Source organism: Mastacembelus armatus, chromosome 18 (assembly GCF_900324485.2).
Source record: "Mastacembelus armatus chromosome 18, fMasArm1.2, whole genome shotgun sequence".
In the NCBI taxonomy this organism is placed as follows: Eukaryota; Metazoa; Chordata; class Actinopteri; order Synbranchiformes; family Mastacembelidae; genus Mastacembelus; species Mastacembelus armatus.
The window spans coordinates 4,959,160-4,976,424 of NC_046650.1; the positions used below are offsets into that span (position 1 = coordinate 4,959,160).

Consider the following 17,265-nt stretch of genomic DNA (forward strand, 5'->3'; position numbering starts at 1 on the left):
ATGCTGGACATGTCTATTAAAAAAAAAGAAGATCAGAGTTTTTTTTAAATGATTTATTTATTTATTTTTACTCTCTTTGCTATTCTGTGCATGCATGATAGCTCTTCCTTAGAAGTGCAATAGCTTGTACTGTATGTCGGCTGGAGGTGGGAGACGATGAAACATCTTGCAATGCGTAGGTGGTTAAAGAAGATAGGCAGTGTTATGAGCAACAATGTTGAGGGCTAATCTCCCCTAAGGATGAAATCCTAGAATCCCCCCTGCATTATATTCACATTCTGTTAATGACATGGTTTAAAAGCAGTCTGACAAAATGTTCAAGACAATCTTCATCCTAAAACACAAGTGAGATACAGTTTTACTAAAAATAATCTTATGATTTTAAATACATGATTTATTAGAAAGAAACAAAAGTAACATTGAAAATATCCTGCTTCAGACCACATATACGAAAAGAGGACTATGATATAGATAATTAATCATATTGACAAATCATAGAGATCTTTTCAAACATTTATTCAAGTCATTTCAATTTACTTTGAACCTTAAAAGAGACAGACTACAAAAGTCATGGCTTACTCAGAAACACATTAGGGATGGAACATATCTGGTTCTACTGTTTTATGCTGTAGTAAACACACTGACTCCATGTTGGATCCATCTGTCTGCTTGAGCTGTTGGTCAGGTCAGTGCTTGAAGCAGCATAGTAGAGGTTGTTTGTATGTTGGTAACCCTGGTAACAAAATAGATGTCAATATATAATTATCTTATTCTTGACAGAAACTGTAACTTTGCATCAAACTGTAGCTGTGCAGATAAATTCAACACATATTTAAAACCGTTACCTTTGCATTTGCTGTGGAGGGAACTGGACATCTTAGTTGAAATTCTGATTGAGAAAGACAGTTTTTTAATTCAAATGACATTTTCAGTGAACACAAGCTGACTGATATGAAAAGGTTTTACCTGGAGAGTAGGAGCTGTTTCTCTTATTCATCATGCACATGGAGACAGAGAGTAAAACACCCAGGATGGTGCTGAATGCTGCAGCTGCATGCCAGAAATACACCATGTCGACCACACCTGTTGGCAACCAGACATCAGAAACAGAGCTTTCAGTAAGTTTAATGATATGAGAGACACAGGGAGAAACAGTCAGTACTTTCACGTGTGACAACTTTAATTTCCAATTTATTTACTGTACCTTCAATGTCCAACTTGGTCCCATTTCCAAACAGTACATGTCCACATGAGACAACAGCACAGTAGTAGGACCCAGCATCGGACAGATTCAGGCTGTTCATCAGCAGGTTGTAGACACAGGAGTGAGTTTGTGTCTCAGGTTTCCTCTCACACTGATCATTGCTGCCTCCATGGGTGTAAATGAGTCCTGGATGAGCTTGTCCAGAGTGTTTGAACCAGTAAACCCTGTGTTCTCCATCACAGGTCCCAGTGTGTACTGTACAGCCCAGAGTCACAGAGCCTCCTGGCTGGATGCTCTCAGATGCTGACTGATGCACCTGAGCTGGGATGTTCAAACCTGAGCCCTGCACGCTGACAACAGTGCCCTCTGCAAATTCAAACATGTACGAATAGCTACTTGCACAGTAGTAAGTACCTGAGTCTGAAATGCTCAGATCTGTGATTGCCAAGTGATTTTCCCCATTTCCAGTCTCCAGCATGAACCGTGGATTGTTGAATTCATTTTGAAAACTGCCAGTTTTGTCATATTTATAGTAGCTAGAGATGATCCTCGGTTTCTGTCCCAGAGTCTGTTTATACCAGTAAAACCTTGTTGCAACATCACTTTGATAGAAACACTGCAGAGTCACGTTCCCCCCAGTTTTAACTGATACAAACTTTCTGTCTTGTTTCAGAGATGCGAATTGCAGGTTTGTCATTTGAGCTGAAATGACGTGACATACAAAACAATGTACACACCATAGAACACAAAGATATATCAGAGGCAATGCATTTTAAAAGATTCAATGTGCAGTCCTGAAAATTCAACTCACCCATTGTCCCGAAGAACAAACCTGTCAGACAGAAGACAAACTGTGCAGATGTCATTGTGTTCAAATGTTCACGCTGAATGACAAGAACACTGAGCCTCTCTCCACTATTCACAGACAAGACTGTGTGTGATTGGCCAGTGAGAAGTGACTCTGAATGTCCTGTTAAAGAAATATGTTCACTGCCACCTATAGTTTGAAGTTTAGTTTGTGAGAAGATTGCCAACACTGCGGTACAACTGGCAGGGCTGAAAACACTATACATTTACAGCAATAGTTTTTTTTTTTTTTATTGAAGTTTTTGACATTTTCAGGGTTTAAACATAGTTGACACATCTGAGCTAATACAAAGTGGCCAGGTGGCCATTTGTTTGAATTCTCTACAAAATACAAATTAACGTACATTATTACAAATACATCATTACAGAAAAAGAGAAAAACATTTTAAAAAATTTAATAATAAAAAATAATAACAGTAATAATAACAACAATATTAATACAAATAAAATAAAAATAAATAAATAAATTTTACATTACTGTTGGATTATTATTCAGTCCTTCCATGCCAGGTTCTGTAGACCCAGCGTTAATAGCTGTCTCACTCCAGCCCCAATATAGGTAAAGAAGGGGTCATATACTTTATAGAATTTAAAAGGTTTGTCTTTTAATGCTGTTGAAGAAGCTTCAAATGGAATAAAACCTTTGATTGTGTTAATCCACTGTGCTATTGAAGGGACTTGGTCTGTTATCCAGCACAGAAGTATGCATTTGCGGACACAGTGGAGTAAGATTTGAAGAAGTTCCTGGTTCATGCCAAGCAAACAAGTCATTAGTCCTATTTGTAATGAGCAACAGAAAATGTTTTCTAGTTCCTTTAGGACGCCCATCCAGAATTGTTGTATTTTTGAGCAGCTTCAGAAACAGTGAATGAGGGATCCTTCTAGACTTTTACATTTATTGCAGAGGTTGGGGAGATTTGGGTTTACTTTATGTCTTTGGGCGGGAGTCACATGCAGATGATGAACAATTTTAAACTGCATTTCCCAGGCAGAGTTATTGGCCAAATAGGAAGGCATCTCACATATGGTTTCCCAAGCAATTACCTGAATTTCTTCTCCCAAGTCCTTTTCCCATAGCACCCTAGTTTTGTCTGAGCTAGTATTATAGAAGATTTTGGATGCAGATCAAGATGAAGTAGATAGGCTCCAGCAGATCCCCGTGACCCTGAGCCAGGAAAAGCGGGTATAGAAGATGGATGGATGGATGGATCAAGATGAAGTAAGTTTATTTAATTGTTCCTCCATTGGGGATACGCAGAGGCCACTTGAATAGACTGAGATTTTTTGTTATGAAGCTGCGTACCTGCTGGTATGTCAAGAAAAACTTCTTATTGAGATCATGTTTTGCAATGAATTCTTTTTCATGCTGCTTTAGGAGTGAAGGTCTGCACTGAGGCTGAACAGCTGAATGCCAGTTGTGGTGGGTGTGGTTCTGCCTGTACAACTTCCTGTTCTTGTTAGGGCCCGAGCACTCTGGCCTGTCCCGGAGGTGTGAAGCCCTATTGTTTCCATCCATCCATCCATCCATTTTCTATACCCGCTTTTCCTGGCTCAGGGTCACGGGGATCTGCTGGAGCCTATCCCAGCTCTCTCTCGGGTGGAAGGCAGGGGTACACCCTGGACAGGTCACCAGTCCATCACAGGGCCACAGCCCTATTGTTTCTTTAAGGATAATAATAATAATAAGATTAATTATGATAATAATAATAATAAGTATTATTATTTGTCTCCTGCTACTGTACTGGGCCATTTTTTAACTGGTTCTCATAGGCGAAAACTCATGAAATTGACTGCAGACATCTGTTACCATTATTAGCAGTCAAAGACAAGGTCTAAGCCATGGGTGTGGCCCAGGGACTCCATAGCGCCCCCGTATGTCAATGAGTCTTGTGTTTGGCATGTAGTTTCAGCTACACATACCGAACCTGGTAGGTGTATGGAACTCCCCAGTACAGACATGTATGGCGCCCAACAGGAAGTGAGGTATTTGGGATTTTGTGTGTTTTGACACACAATGAAATTTAACATACTTCTACAACATACATCAGAGATGTTTCAAATTTGGTATGCATGATGTCAAGATGTTACAGAGGTCAAAATGTGAGGTTTTTTTTTGATATGTTGTAATATGACAAAATGGTGCCATGATGAATTAACATATCTGTCAAATAAAGAGGAAATGTATCATACATTCATCATGTATTGCTTGATAAGCATCACAGTTCACTGGTTTTTGATAAAAATGACTATGATGATATGCACATAAGCAACATGGAAGACTGATCTTGCGCCACTGTCTGGCAAGCTAGCAATTAGTGCTTCCTGTTTCTTAAGGTTGTGAAATTTGGCACACTCTCATTAGGTCTGTACATTTGATGGACATCCCATGTTGAGAGTGCAATATTGGACGGTATCATGTCAGGGCTTGTGGCAGTGGAGGTGCCAGGGCCGATCATTGCCGCTTGTGGCTATATTTAGCGCTTCTATTGTTTTTTCTTCTCTAATACCTAAAAGAAGAGTACATTTTATCAGAACATAGTGTTCCTCTGCAATAGCTATAGTGTAAGATCATTTGAAAAACTGATTACTACCCCAACCTAAACAGTGAGTGAGTGAGTGATTGGTGCGTGACAGCCAACGACCACGCTCAACACTTCAGGTTGGGTGTGACCTGCCCCACCAAGGCCCCACCTGAGCCTCATAGTGTGGGGACTGCATGTGGTCCAGTTTATACACATATGATGGGACCCACACTGGACTGCTGTAACACGGCCCTTTTTTTCCCCACAGTGGGCCCAAATGGACCCCGAAAGGGCGTGTTTACTGGGTAGGAGTTCAGGTTGCTGTAAATCCTCTTTCTAGGCTTTTTTCAAAAAGAATCTAGCACTTTCTGCAGCTTCTTCTTCTTCTTTGCATGTTTTAACCCTGCAGTCCAAATCAGCAAAACATCAAGTTAGTATATTAATGAATTCAATGTTAGACCTTTACAGAAACTACAATGCCCAGGTAAAATAGCAGTTTTTGTTTGGCATGTAAAAATGAGCATGTGCTCCACTTTTGACTTTTACTCAAAACACTGGGGCCTACTACACATCTGGTGTCATCACAGACCCATAGGTGGCCTTACATGTTCCTTCAATAGCCACTAAAAACAAATAAAACAATAAGTCACTTAGAAAAACAGTCAATTTTCACCAGTGTAGCAGCAATTCTCCCTCTAACAGGCATCACAGTGTAGCATTAGATGTGTGTTGTGGAGTGTGTTTCGCTAACTATAGAGAAACTACAGTATTATGACTAAGCAAAGAAATATATTAAAAAATGTATCATGATTAAAGTTAGGGACTTATTTACAATAGCAGACAGACTGTCAGGAGCACTGGGATATTTAACGTTTTCCTGTGGGTCGTTTGGCCTGGCATGGACACACAACTTCACCAGTGAAAATGTAGCAGCAGGATAAGTTGACATATCTCAGAATCCTTACATCAAATGAGACTCTCTCCACAGTGCCAAAAAAAGGCATCATTGCATCTCCCTGTGCCAAACGTGACAACAATAGTGCATGGCATCTTTCAACTGTGGGCTATAGGCCTTATACAAAGGTCAGGCTTTCTTCTGGAGAACAGGCTCGACAAAGACTAATAAAACATGAAAGGAATGCTAACAGAAAATTGCTGACTGAGTTACCATCCATCCATCTATCTATCTATCTATCTATCTATCTGTCTATCTGTCTGTCTGTCTGTCAGTCTATCTATCTATCTATCTATCTATCTATCTATCTATCTATCTATCTATCTATCTATCTATCTATCTATCTATCTATCTATCTATCTATCTATCTATCTATCTATCTTCTTCTGCTTATCTGGGGGCCGAGTCGCGGGGGCAGTACTCTAAGCAGGGATACCCAGACTTCCTTTTCCCTGGACACCACGACAGACCAGTACACCGACCGCGTTACTGCTATCGATGCCCCGATCCGTCTGTCAATCTCAAGCTCCGTCCTTCCCTCACTCGTGAACAAGATCCCAAGATACTTAAACTCCTCCACCTGCGGCAGGATCTCTCCCCTGGCCTGGAGATGGCAAGCAACCTTTTTCCGGTTGAGTTACCATTAATTCTTAAGCTAAACTATTAATTGAACCACTCAGTCTGCTCTCAATAGCCTAACTTCAATATTCAGAGATTTTACTCTGACATTTTAGACTTGATGTGTCTGCTTTAGAGATAAACTCAAGAGTTGTAGGTCTGACTATATTCTGTACATTCTGTTATGAATAGGCTGCCAATACACTAATCACTTTTTAAATTGTCATTTTCTACTAGGCTACTTGAAAGATATTTGCTCATCCAACCTCACTAACCCATTTCCTTCACTTCATACTGCACCTCACGACTTGTTGACTCATATTGTTCTAAACAAGTCAACGGGTGTTCTGTTGATTTGTGCTACCTATCAAGACGTGTGTAGTGGAAATTTCTTTAAGTTTGAGAGTTGCTAATTCTCAGAAACAACCACAAGTGTGATGAATCATCTCAGGTTTAATCACGGGTGCCCGGAGAGAAGTCTGCAGAATTCTCTGACTTTGTGTTACAGAATCAGGTTTATATATCTTTGTAAAAAGGGGTGAACTAATCTTGAACAGACCCAACATGTTTGTTCAGGTGTCCTCTAGTGTCCTCTATCTTCAGGCCTCTACCAGCACTAAACAAATTGTTGGCAGTTATTTACAAGCCTCTAAAACCCTAAAACACCACACCAATAAAACACTCAACCTCATACTATGCATGTTTTAGCTCAATATTTAAGTGACCCATTGTGACCACCTGTTCCATGGTGTATAAATCTCCCACATGTGCTATTTATCAGTTCTGTGCATGCCCAGATCCCCAGTGTCCTGTAGTATGTCAAGTAAATGGTGTCACTGTAGATTTGTGGATGTTTTATTGATCATTACAGTATGTTTGAGTCCACATAGACACATCTACTTTTACTATTCATACATGGTAGTTTGATGACATTTGTGATATATACACACGTCATCAACATCAGAGCATTACATAATAACATTGCATTGCTGTAGATGCATATTATCATTATTATACAGTAAAGAGTGAAGAACAATGAAGACTGAATCATTTATATTGTGAAGTATACTGGAACAGTTACCTGTGAAGCAGCATTGATAAATTTGGACATTTAGCTTTTATGTTTTGCTTCATTATTTATTCATCTCTGCTAAAGACAATGCAAAGATCAGTACTATTGAAAGAATAATAAGAAAACCTGCAACCACATCCTGGCTCAAACTACCCAAGACAAGACAATGGGGGATCAGACTGGCTAAAGTAAAGCTTTTAGGGAGCCCGTCTCTTGTTTCTGATGAAAACATAATATAAAAGTGTATTTAAATTTACACCTAAACTTAGTTTACACCTCAAAGGAGAAAAAAGGGCACATTTTCCTGCCATAGTACAAATGAATGACCAACTTCCAAATCTATTACTTTACACTGGAATACACACATTCATTCTGAGTTTGATTCCTCTCTCTTCGTGATCCTTTGGGCTTGGTTGCCATTAAAGCAGCATAGTGGAGGTTGTCATCATCTTGGTAACACTGGGAACAAAATTTAAAACAACATTGTAATGGTGCACCTGCTGGAAACTAACAATGGTGCTATAAACATGTTCTAGTCCTAATACAGTTACTTAAAATCAACTGACCTGTGATTTTGCTGAAAATCTTGCCTGAGGCTCTGGTCACAAAACAGAAGAAAATGTGTTTAATTTAAAGCCATATTTTCTAAGTAAGAACTGTACGATACATCACTTCTTACCTGTAGACTGGCAACTGATTCTTTTGTTCAGCTTATACAATGAAACAGCTGATAAAACACTGAAGATGGTGGTGAATACCAAAGATCCACTCAGTAAATACACCAAGAAAAGAGAATCCACTCCACCTGCAAATTCAGAGGTCAGCAGTTTTCAGCCAGTCTTGTGATTCATCTGTCATCAGGACAGCCTCTTCGAGATAAGTTACTTACCCTCAAAGTCCAGTCTGGTCCCATTTCCAAACAGTACATGTCCACATGAGGCAACAGCACAGTAGTAGGTCCCAGCATCAGACAGATTCAGGCTGTTCATCGGCAGGTTGTAGACACAGGAGTGAGTTTGTGTCTCAGGTTTCCTCTCACACTGATCATTGCTGTCTCCATGGATGTAAATGAGTCCTGGATGAGCTTGTCCAGAGTGTTTGAACCAGTAAACCCTGTGTTCTCCATCACAGGTCCCAGTGTGTACTGTACAGTCCAGAGTCACAGAGCCTCCTGGCTGGATGCTCTCAGATGCTGACTGATGCACCTGAGCTGGGATGTTCAAACCTGAGCCCTGTACACTGACAACAGTGCCCTCCGCAAATTCAAATATAATTGTATAACTACTGGCACAGTAGTAAGTAGCTGAGTCTGAAATATCCACATCTGAAATTTTCAAGTGATTTTTTCCATTGTCAGCATCAAGTTTGAAGCGTGGATTGTTCCTGAATTCACCATAAAAAGTCCCATTTTTCTCATATTTGTATAATGTAGATATGAGCCTTGGTTTTTGTCCCAGTGTCTGTTTATACCAATAAGACATTGCAGCATCTCCTTCATGGAAACATCGCAAAATTACTTCTTCACCAACATTAGCCCACACAAAACTGCTCTCTTGGCGAACAGATGAGGACGATTTCAGTTCGGTCTTCTGAGCTTAAGTACAATAAGAGACGCAGCAATCATACAGTGGTTTTCATATCGTAGAAAGTGCTTTATCTGATAAAGGTATAAAAGTGAGTTCAAGCAAATTCACATGAAATGACAAAAAATACCTTACCTATATTCCCCAACAGGAGGCATGTGAGATAGAAAACAAACATAGGAGATGTCATTGTGATCAAATTGCTCTGCTGAATGAGCAGTTTCTCAATACTCCCTCCACTCTTAAGAGACAGGACTATATGAAACATGGTCACATGTTTACTGCCATCTACAGTGTCAGTTTGGTCTTTGAATAGACTCATACTTGGGAGATATATGAAGAACATAACAGCTTCTTACTTTGGCTTTAAATGATTTGTCTGAAAAATGAATGAGCTATGTTTTATAAAGACAGTTTATTCATTAGCAACAAATTACACAGGAGTCAGTTTGTAGCCAACATTTATGGACTTGATCATTTGCTAGCTACATTTCAGACAGATAAAGTGCAGCCTTACTTGTGGTTTTTAAGCCGTTTTATCCATATGTGGCAGTAGATCTGAATGTGCCTCTCCTCCTACACTCAAGTCTAAATTCACAAGACTCTAATAGGTGCCACTGGAAAGAGACAAATTTTGACAGTAGCTCAAAACGCAATCATGCACGTTATTTTCAGCTTTATATATGTTCATCTATTATACTGAATTCTGTTTTGGACATTCTTGTTTTATTCTGCTTATGCATTTATCTCGACTGTACTGGAAAGACAACCAGTCATACTTTCAAAACACCACTAACTTAATCACCTGCTTCAGGATGTCTGGGCGTTCAGTGAAATAGATGCTCAGCTCAACTTGTCCTGTCAGTTTGTGGTGCACTAATAAACTAACAACCAGTTTATCCAGTAGTCTTTATTTTTGTCGTTAATGATACAGTCAAGGATGTTGGAAGGTGTTTGTATGGGTGGGAATTTAATCATCCCATCATACTCAACAACTCTGTAGCATTCATGCTTAGGTTTTTGTTTTTGCCAACATTTCTGTTACGCATTAAATTGTTAGTGCCCCATAGCTAGAGACTTCTGGGTTGTGTTGATCTTTCTGCTCTGCTGTTAGCTGGGTCATGTCTTGCTTAAAAGAGAGACACTTTTATGTTTCTGTTGGCTCTTATAAATATGTTGAAATGCAAATCTTTTAAGGGGTCCCACAAGGGTCAATTTTAGGGTCATTGCATTTTAATTGATATGCTTTGTGTAATTAAGAATCATGATATATCTTATTCATATGCTGATGACATGCAACTATATGTCTCTTTGTGCTCTGATGATTAAAGGACCATAAGCAACTTAGTAAAGTGTATCAATTATGAAAAGAGTTGATGTTTCAAAATTTTCTCCTTCTTAATGAAAGTAAGACAGAAATACTAGTTGTAGGACCTCGAAACAGAATATATTCAAGTTAATTCACTCTCTCTTTAAGTGCAGTAAGCCACTCAGGGAACTTGGTGTCTTTTTTGATGCTAACCTCAGCTTTGAAAACATATCAATGTTTTAATCAGGATAGCTTTTAATCACTTAAAACAAAGGTTAAGTCTGTCATGTCACAGTTTGATTCTTGTTCAACTTTCCTTTGTCTGGGGAGTTTATATGTTTCCCCATGTCTATGCGGGATTCCTCTTAGTTGTGCTTCCTCCCATAGTCCTAACGTGCAAGTTACGTGGATTGATGACTCTAAATTACCAGTAGGTGTGAATGTGATTGTGAATGTTTGCCTACATGTCATCCCTGTGTCTCACCCACTGTCTGTTTGCATTAGGTCCATCCTCTTGCAACCCTTTAGAGGATTAAGCAGTGTAGATGATAGATGATTGGTGATAAAACTCAAATGCAAAACCCCCCTACACAAAGCATATGGTGCAGATAGATGTAAAATGTCACTTCTACTTGTCCCTTTGTATTTTAAAGTCATCAGTGTAGAAACAGTCTAGAGGATATTTAATATCTTCAGTTGTTGTCTTCAGCTGTAGGCACCTGCCAACTGCAATACTGAAATCAGATCAGTATTTGATGTTTCTAGAAGACAAATCTGATTTTCACTGAAACAATAACAGTGAAAACCATTTAAGCCTCATTTTTTTAGGTCAGCTTTCCTGTGCTGTTTTACTTTGGCACCTCAGCAGCTGAGTGTCAGCGCCTACTCTTTTACACGAGTTTAGAAGGTCAGCCTCATTCTCAGCTACACGTTGGTCATGTATGAGTTTCGGCTGGATTGAAAACATATTGTTTCACACTCAAAGTGCTCCAAAGTCAATTTACTTGATGTTCATTTGAGAGTTTATTTTAAATTATTTATTTATTTATTTTCACTCTCTTTGCTATTCTGAGCATGCTGTCTTAGAAGTGCAATAGCTTGTGCTGTATGTCGGCCGGAGGTGGGAGACGATGAAACCTCTTGCAATGCGTAGGTAGTTAAAGAAGATAGGCAGTGTTATGAGCAACAATGTTGAGGGCTAAGCACCCCTAAGGATGAAATCCTAGAATCCCCCCTGCATTATATTCACTTAGAATAACACATTCTGTTGATGACATGGTTTAAAAGCAGTCTGACAAAATGTCCAAGACAATCTTCATCCTAAAACACGAGTGAGATACAGTTTTTATATGATTCCTACATACTAAAAATAATCTTATGATTTTAAATACATGATTTATTAGAAAGAAACAAAAGTAACATTGAGAATATCCTGCTTCAGACCACATATACAAAAAGAGGACTATGATATAGATAATTAATCATATTGACAAATCATAGAGATCTTTTCAAACATTTATTCAAGTCATTTCACTTTACTTTGAACCTTAAAAGAGACAGACTACAAAAGTCATGGCTTACTCAGAAGCACATTAGAGATGGAACATGTCTGGTTCTACTTTTTTATGCTGTAGTACACACACTGACTCCATGTTGGATCCATCTGTCTGCTTGAGCTGTTGGTTAGGTCAGTGCTTGAAGCAGCATAGTAGAGGTTTTTTGTATGTTGGTAACCCTGGTAACAAAATAGATGTCAATATATAATTATCTTATTCTTGACAGAAACTGTAACTTTGCATCAAACTGTAGCTGTGCAGTTAAATTCAACACATATTTAAAACCGTTACCTTTGCATTTGCTGTGGAGGGAACTGGACATCTTAGTTGAAATTCTGATTGAGAAAGACAGTTTTTTAATTCAAATGACATTTTCAGTGAACACAAGCTGACTGATATGAAAAGGTTTTACCTGGAGAGTAGGAGCTGTTTCTCTTATTCATCATGCACATGGAGACAGAGAGTAAAACACCCAGGATGGTGCTGAATGCTGCAGCTGCATGCCAGAAATACACCATGTCGACCACACCTGTTGGCAACCAGACATCAGAAACAGAGCTTTCAGTAAGTTCAGTAATGATATGAGAGGAGACACAGGGAGAAACAGTCAGTATTTTCACGTGTGACAACTTTAATTTCCAATTTATTTACTGTACCTTCAATGTCCAACTTGGTCCCGTTCCCAAACAGTATGTGTCCACATGAGGCAACAGCACAGTAGTAGGTCCCAGCATCAGACACATTCAGGCTGTTCATCGGCAGGTTGTAGACACAGGAGTGAGTTTGTGTCTCAGGTTTCCTCTCACACTGATCATTGCTGCCTCCATGGGTGTAAATGAGTCCTGGATGAGCTTGTCCAGAGTGTTTGAACCAGTAAACCCTGTGTTCTCCATCACAGGTCCCAGTGTGTACTGTACAGTTCAGAGTCACAGAGCCTCCTGGCTGGATGCTCTCAGATGCTGACTGATGCACCTGAGCTGGGATGTTCAAACCTGAGCCCTGCACGCTGACATTAATGGTTTCTGAAATTTCTAATGTGTATAAGTAGCAACTTATACAGTAGTAAGTAGCTGAGTCTGAAGTGCGCAAATCTGCTATCGTCAGGTGATTTTTTTGATTTCCAGTATCCAAAGTGAAACGTGGATTGTTCTTGAATTCACCATAGAAAGTGCCGATCTTCTCATACACGTAGAAGGTAGAAATAAGCCTGGGTTTCTGTCCCAAATTTTGTTTAAACCAGTAAAACCTTGCAGCAACATCACCTTCATAGAAACATTGCAACGTCAAGCTCTCACCAGTTTTAGGTGATACAAAAGGACTCTCCTGTTGCAAAGATGAGATTTTCACAGCAGCTGTCTGAACTAAGGGTAAAAGAGAGACAAAACAAAATCTGATTTAATTTAGTGTAATAATGTTCAGCCTAATCCGTACAATCAAAAAAAAAAAAAGTCAAACTAACCCATTTTCCCGAAGAACAACCATATCAGACAGAAAAAGAATGGAGATGGCATCGTGGTCTAATTCCCCTGCCGAATGAGAAGAATGTTGATTTTTGTTCCACTCTTCTGTCAGAACTGTGTTTGATTGGCCAACCTGATGTGACTCTGTTCTCTATGGCCTAGTTACGAAACGTCACATGTTTACCTTCTCCCATAGTGTCGAGTTTGTTTTTTCAGAAACGGCTCAAACGGAAATAAACGTATGATAAACATGTACTACCCTGTACAGCATAATTGGGTAGACAAAATGTACTTGTGCTCTTCATTTGGAAATGGAATAATTCTCTTTATGTTGTGCGAAATATCTAACAGGGAGTCCATATTATATTTGCTATCTTAATATACTCGAGACACTACATACAATTTGTTAATACAGTTGATTTCATGAACAGATATATAGATGTAGTTTAAGTCCTCTGTCAGTGTCTGCACTACATGTGATCACCTGCTTTTTACTGAGCTGCGATCTAGTCCTGCATAAACTGTTTATGACCCTGAGTTCTGCACATGAAGCACAAATGAACCACAAGCTGTTGCTCAACATTTCCAGATGTGTGTTGTCTTGGTAAAAGGTGCCCTCCAGAGTGTTTCTGTGCATGACGTTCTGTTTATAGTCACCATTACTCGCTAAAGGATACAGTGTGCGCCCTTGAGGCCTACTGAACATGTTGAGTATGTTTCCTTCCTTAAAACATTCGCAAAGTCAGTTTACTTGATTATTTGTAACTGTGCAGCATTTATATTTGTCTTACAAGCTTCTGATCTTTCTTGCAGTTTTTGGTGCATTGTTGTGTTTCTTTAAGCATTTCTACAGCTAAATGTGAGAGAATTGGTAATAAGTGGCACTTTTGTTGTTTACGTCATCTAAACACAAAAGGGGCTGATGGTTCAAACCATTGCTCCATGATGGGCCTTGCGGTACAAAACTCCTACACACATACACGATAGGCTTTTAGGCTGTGTCGTTCTATAGTGGAAGAAGTAACGCCTGATTATGTGTCTCTGCTTTGCAGCAAAGTGATCTAAAAGCTCCTGTGTAGAAGTTGTTCAGTTTTCACTAATTACAAGCAACTAAACATTACTGAACCTCACATATGTTGTTGCAAACTACAAGGAATCTACTTCTAAATTTATAAGAAATTAAGTTTTACACTTTCGTCAGTGACAATTGGATGCATTGCTGAAAAGACACATATAATAAGACACACAAGTTGAGCCTGGTGCTTAGATCCCATCCTCTCACACAACCCAGGGCAGGAAATAGAAATAAGAGTAGTTACACGCAAACCAGTTTTGTCATTGTTTTATTTTCTGTTTTTGTATTCAGGAGGAAAAAAATCTAATTAAATGATTGATAAACATTATATACACCATGCACAAATACTGTGTATCATTTAAATCAGTCCATTTCTACTGCTTTACACTGGTGTACACACATTCACTCCTGCTGTTGTTCCTCTGTCTTCTTGGTCTGTTGGGCAGGTTAACACTTAAAGCAGCATAATGGACATTCTCCTTGTCTTGATAATCCTGATAAAAAAAATACATACACACACACACTCAATATTAAATTGAATATATCTATATACATAAAATATTAATTGAATTAATGTAATCAATTAATTATTAAGTTACCATGTACCTGTGGATTTGTTGTGTAGGGAGCTGACGATCTTCCATGAGATCCTAGTTTTGAAACACAGGAAATAGTCTTATTTAAAAGTTACAGGGAATGGAAGCCATTAGATACAAGAAAAGTACTGCTCACCTGTACATTGGCAGTTTCTTTTGCTGATCTTATACACAGATAGAGCCAGTAAAACAACCAGGATGGTGGTGATTGTCAAAGCTCCACTCAAGAAATACACAAGATATTTGGGAGAGTTCTCCTTATCTGTAGAGTTAAACTTAATGTTGATGGAAGATTTGATTAAGGAGTTATTATAATTATTTCCCTGCTAGAATTTTATTGTACTTGCCTGCTGGGTCTTTCTTGGTCCCGTTCCCAAACAGCATGTTTGCACATGAGACAACAGCACAGTAGTAGGTCCCAGCATCAGACACATTCAGGCTGTTCATCGGCAGGTTGTAGACACAGGAGGGAGTTTGTGTCTCAGGTTTCCTCTCACACTGATCATTGCTGCCTCCATGGGTGTAAATGAGTCCTGGATGAGCTTGTCCAGAGTGTTTGAACCAGTAAACCCTGTGTTCTCCATCACAGGTCCCAGTGTGTACTGTACAGTTCAGAGTCACAGAGCCTCCTGGCTGGATGCTCTCAGATGCTGACTGATGCACCTGAGCTGGGATGTTCAAACCTGAGCCCTGCACGCTGACAACAGTGCCCTCCGCAAATTCAAAAGCATATGTATGACTTCTTGCGCAATAGTACGTAGCTGAGTCTGAAATTTGCAAATCAGAAATTTTTAAATGATTTGTGCCTTTTTCAGCATCCAGTGTGAAGCGTGGATTGTTCTTAAATTCATCATAAAAAGTGCCACTTCTGTCATATATGTAAAGGACAGAGATGAGCCTTGGTTTCTCTTTCAGTGTTTGTTTATACCAGTAAAGCCATCCTGAAACATCAGCTACATAAAAGCAGTATAAAGTCAACGTGCCCCCAGCTTTAACTGATAAAAAACCACTCTCTTGACGAATGGGTGAGTGTTTCAGATGTTTTGTTTGAGCTGAAGTGAAATAGGAGACAAAGAAAATTCAGATTTAACTATGAGAGAATTCACCATAATACATTCATGAAAAAATGTAAGAAATATTTGTATGAGGGGTAGACCAAGATAGAGCCATAAAAACAACTCACCTATTTTCCCCAAGAACAAACATGTCAAGTAGAAGACAAACTTTGCAGATGTCATCATGTTCAAATAGCAGGGCTGAATGAAGGAATATTTCCCCTCTTCAGAGACAGGGCTACATTTGATTGGCCAACCTGAAGTGACACTGTCTGACCTATATAGGAAGCATGATCACATGATCACTGCAACCAACAGTATCATGTTTGGTTTTTTTTTTGTTTTGTTTTTTTGTTGGTTTTTTTTTGAGAAAATTCACATGGTGAGATATATGTAGGACCTATAGGAAGAATTTAACGTAACTGAAAAATAAATGATCTGTATATTATGAGTACAGCAGTACCAGTGTGCAACAGGAGTCCATCCAAGCCCAACATTCAGCAGTTAGACGTTATCATTTTTTGGAACAAATAATAAAAATACGAGAACTTAATACTCTATATACCAGTGCATCAAATTAGAATATCATTAAAAAAGTTGATTTATTTCAGTAATTCAATTCAAAAAGTGAAACTCATATATAGATTCTTTACACACAGACTGATATATTAACTTACAGGTAATGAAAACCCAAAAATCAGTATCTCAGAAATTGTGAATATTATGAAAAAGTTCAATATTGGAGACTCATGGTGTCACACTCTAATCAACTAATTAACTCCAAACACCTACAGAGGTTTCCTGAGCCTTTAAATGGTCTCAGTGTGGTTCAGTAGGCCCCACTATCGTGGGGAAGACTCCTGACTTGGCAGTTGTCCAGAAGACGATCACTGACACAAGGAGGGTAAGACGCGAAAGGGACACCAGACCCAATAACACAGAAGAGCTGAAGGCTGCTATCAGAGCAACCTGGGCCTCCATAACACCTCAGCAGAGCCACAGACTGATCACCTCCATGCCACACTGCATTACTGCAGTAATTCATGCAAAAGGAGCCTTGACCAAGTATTGAGTTCTGTACATGTTTTACTACTGTACATGTTCCACTCTACTTTTCTTTAGTCCAACATTTCTGTGTTAAAAATCCTTTTTTTTAGTCTTAAGTAATATTCAAATTTTCTGAGATACTAAATTTGGGGTTTTAATTAGCTGTAAGTTATAACAATCAAAATGAAAAGAAACAAACACTTGACATATATCAGTCTGTCTTCTTCTTCTCCTTTCAGCTGCTCCCTTCAGGGGTCACCACAGCGAATCATCTGCCTCCATTTAACCCTATCCTCTGTATCCTCCTCACACACACCAACTATCCTCATGTCCTCCTTCACTACAT

At 39.0% G+C, this 17,265-nt stretch overlaps 4 protein-coding genes across 5 annotated transcripts; all 4 read right to left on the bottom strand.

Moving 5' to 3' along the window:
- Positions 1-435: 435 nt before the first annotated feature.
- LOC113142934 (uncharacterized) lies at positions 436-2,202 on the bottom strand. 2 transcript variants are annotated; one of them, XM_026328317.1, is made up of 5 exons: positions 2,016-2,202; positions 1,205-1,906; positions 967-1,083; positions 846-856; positions 436-733 (listed from the first exon to the last, which is right to left on the bottom strand). In XM_026328317.1, exons 1-5 carry the CDS (start codon positions 2,068-2,070, stop codon positions 614-616), a joined length of 1,005 nt encoding a protein of 334 aa, XP_026184102.1. In that variant the 5' UTR covers positions 2,071-2,202; the 3' UTR covers positions 436-613. The 2 variants fall into 2 exon arrangements, with proteins under 2 accessions (XP_026184102.1, XP_026184092.1); XM_026328307.1 differs by having other exon boundaries at positions 846-889.
- A 5,249-nt stretch (positions 2,203-7,451) lies between these two features.
- On the bottom strand, positions 7,452-9,040 carry LOC113142951 (uncharacterized). The gene is made up of 5 exons (XM_026328341.1): positions 8,957-9,040; positions 8,128-8,832; positions 7,918-8,043; positions 7,805-7,836; positions 7,452-7,697 (listed from the first exon to the last, which is right to left on the bottom strand). Exons 1-5 carry the CDS (start codon positions 9,009-9,011, stop codon positions 7,581-7,583), a joined length of 1,035 nt encoding a protein of 344 aa, XP_026184126.1. The 5' UTR covers positions 9,012-9,040; the 3' UTR covers positions 7,452-7,580.
- Positions 9,041-11,442: 2,402 nt separating this feature from the next.
- LOC113142925 (uncharacterized) lies at positions 11,443-13,241 on the bottom strand. The gene is made up of 5 exons (XM_026328293.1): positions 13,146-13,241; positions 12,343-13,047; positions 12,099-12,215; positions 11,978-12,021; positions 11,443-11,865 (listed from the first exon to the last, which is right to left on the bottom strand). Exons 1-5 carry the CDS (start codon positions 13,195-13,197, stop codon positions 11,746-11,748), a joined length of 1,038 nt encoding a protein of 345 aa, XP_026184078.1. The 5' UTR covers positions 13,198-13,241; the 3' UTR covers positions 11,443-11,745.
- A 1,325-nt stretch (positions 13,242-14,566) lies between these two features.
- On the bottom strand, positions 14,567-17,037 carry LOC113142915 (uncharacterized). Its single transcript, XM_026328282.2, has 5 exons — positions 16,001-17,037; positions 15,165-15,869; positions 14,954-15,079; positions 14,828-14,871; positions 14,567-14,715 (listed from the first exon to the last, which is right to left on the bottom strand). Exons 1-5 carry the CDS (start codon positions 16,056-16,058, stop codon positions 14,596-14,598), a joined length of 1,053 nt encoding a protein of 350 aa, XP_026184067.1. The 5' UTR covers positions 16,059-17,037; the 3' UTR covers positions 14,567-14,595.
- Between the last annotated feature and the right edge of the window lie 228 nt (positions 17,038-17,265).

Coding starts and splice junctions, on each gene's coding strand:
- LOC113142934 (XM_026328307.1), bottom strand. CDS start 2,070: ATGACATCTGCACAGTTTGTCTTCTGTCTGACAGGTTTGTTCTTCGGG. Junction 1,907..2,015: donor TTTGTTCTTCGGGACAATGG/GTGAGTTGAATT, acceptor ACGTCATTTCAG/CTCAAATGACAAACCTGCAA. Junction 1,084..1,204: donor GACCAAGTTGGACATTGAAG/GTACAGTAAATA, acceptor GGTTGCCAACAG/GTGTGGTCGACATGGTGTAT.
- LOC113142951 (XM_026328341.1), bottom strand. CDS start 9,011: ATGACATCTCCTATGTTTGTTTTCTATCTCACATGCCTCCTGTTGGGG. Junction 8,833..8,956: donor CCTCCTGTTGGGGAATATAG/GTAAGGTATTTT, acceptor ATTGTACTTAAG/CTCAGAAGACCGAACTGAAA. Junction 7,698..7,804: donor GATTTTCAGCAAAATCACAG/GTCAGTTGATTT, acceptor TTTTGTTCCCAG/TGTTACCAAGATGATGACAA.
- LOC113142925 (XM_026328293.1), bottom strand. CDS start 13,197: ATGCCATCTCCATTCTTTTTCTGTCTGATATGGTTGTTCTTCGGGAAA. Junction 13,048..13,145: donor GTTGTTCTTCGGGAAAATGG/GTTAGTTTGACT, acceptor TTTTACCCTTAG/TTCAGACAGCTGCTGTGAAA. Junction 12,022..12,098: donor AAACAGCTCCTACTCTCCAG/GTAAAACCTTTT, acceptor TTTCTCAATCAG/AATTTCAACTAAGATGTCCA.
- LOC113142915 (XM_026328282.2), bottom strand. CDS start 16,058: ATGATGACATCTGCAAAGTTTGTCTTCTACTTGACATGTTTGTTCTTG. Junction 14,872..14,953: donor AAGAAACTGCCAATGTACAG/GTGAGCAGTACT, acceptor TTTCAAAACTAG/GATCTCATGGAAGATCGTCA. Junction 14,716..14,827: donor CCTACACAACAAATCCACAG/GTACATGGTAAC, acceptor TTTTTTTATCAG/GATTATCAAGACAAGGAGAA.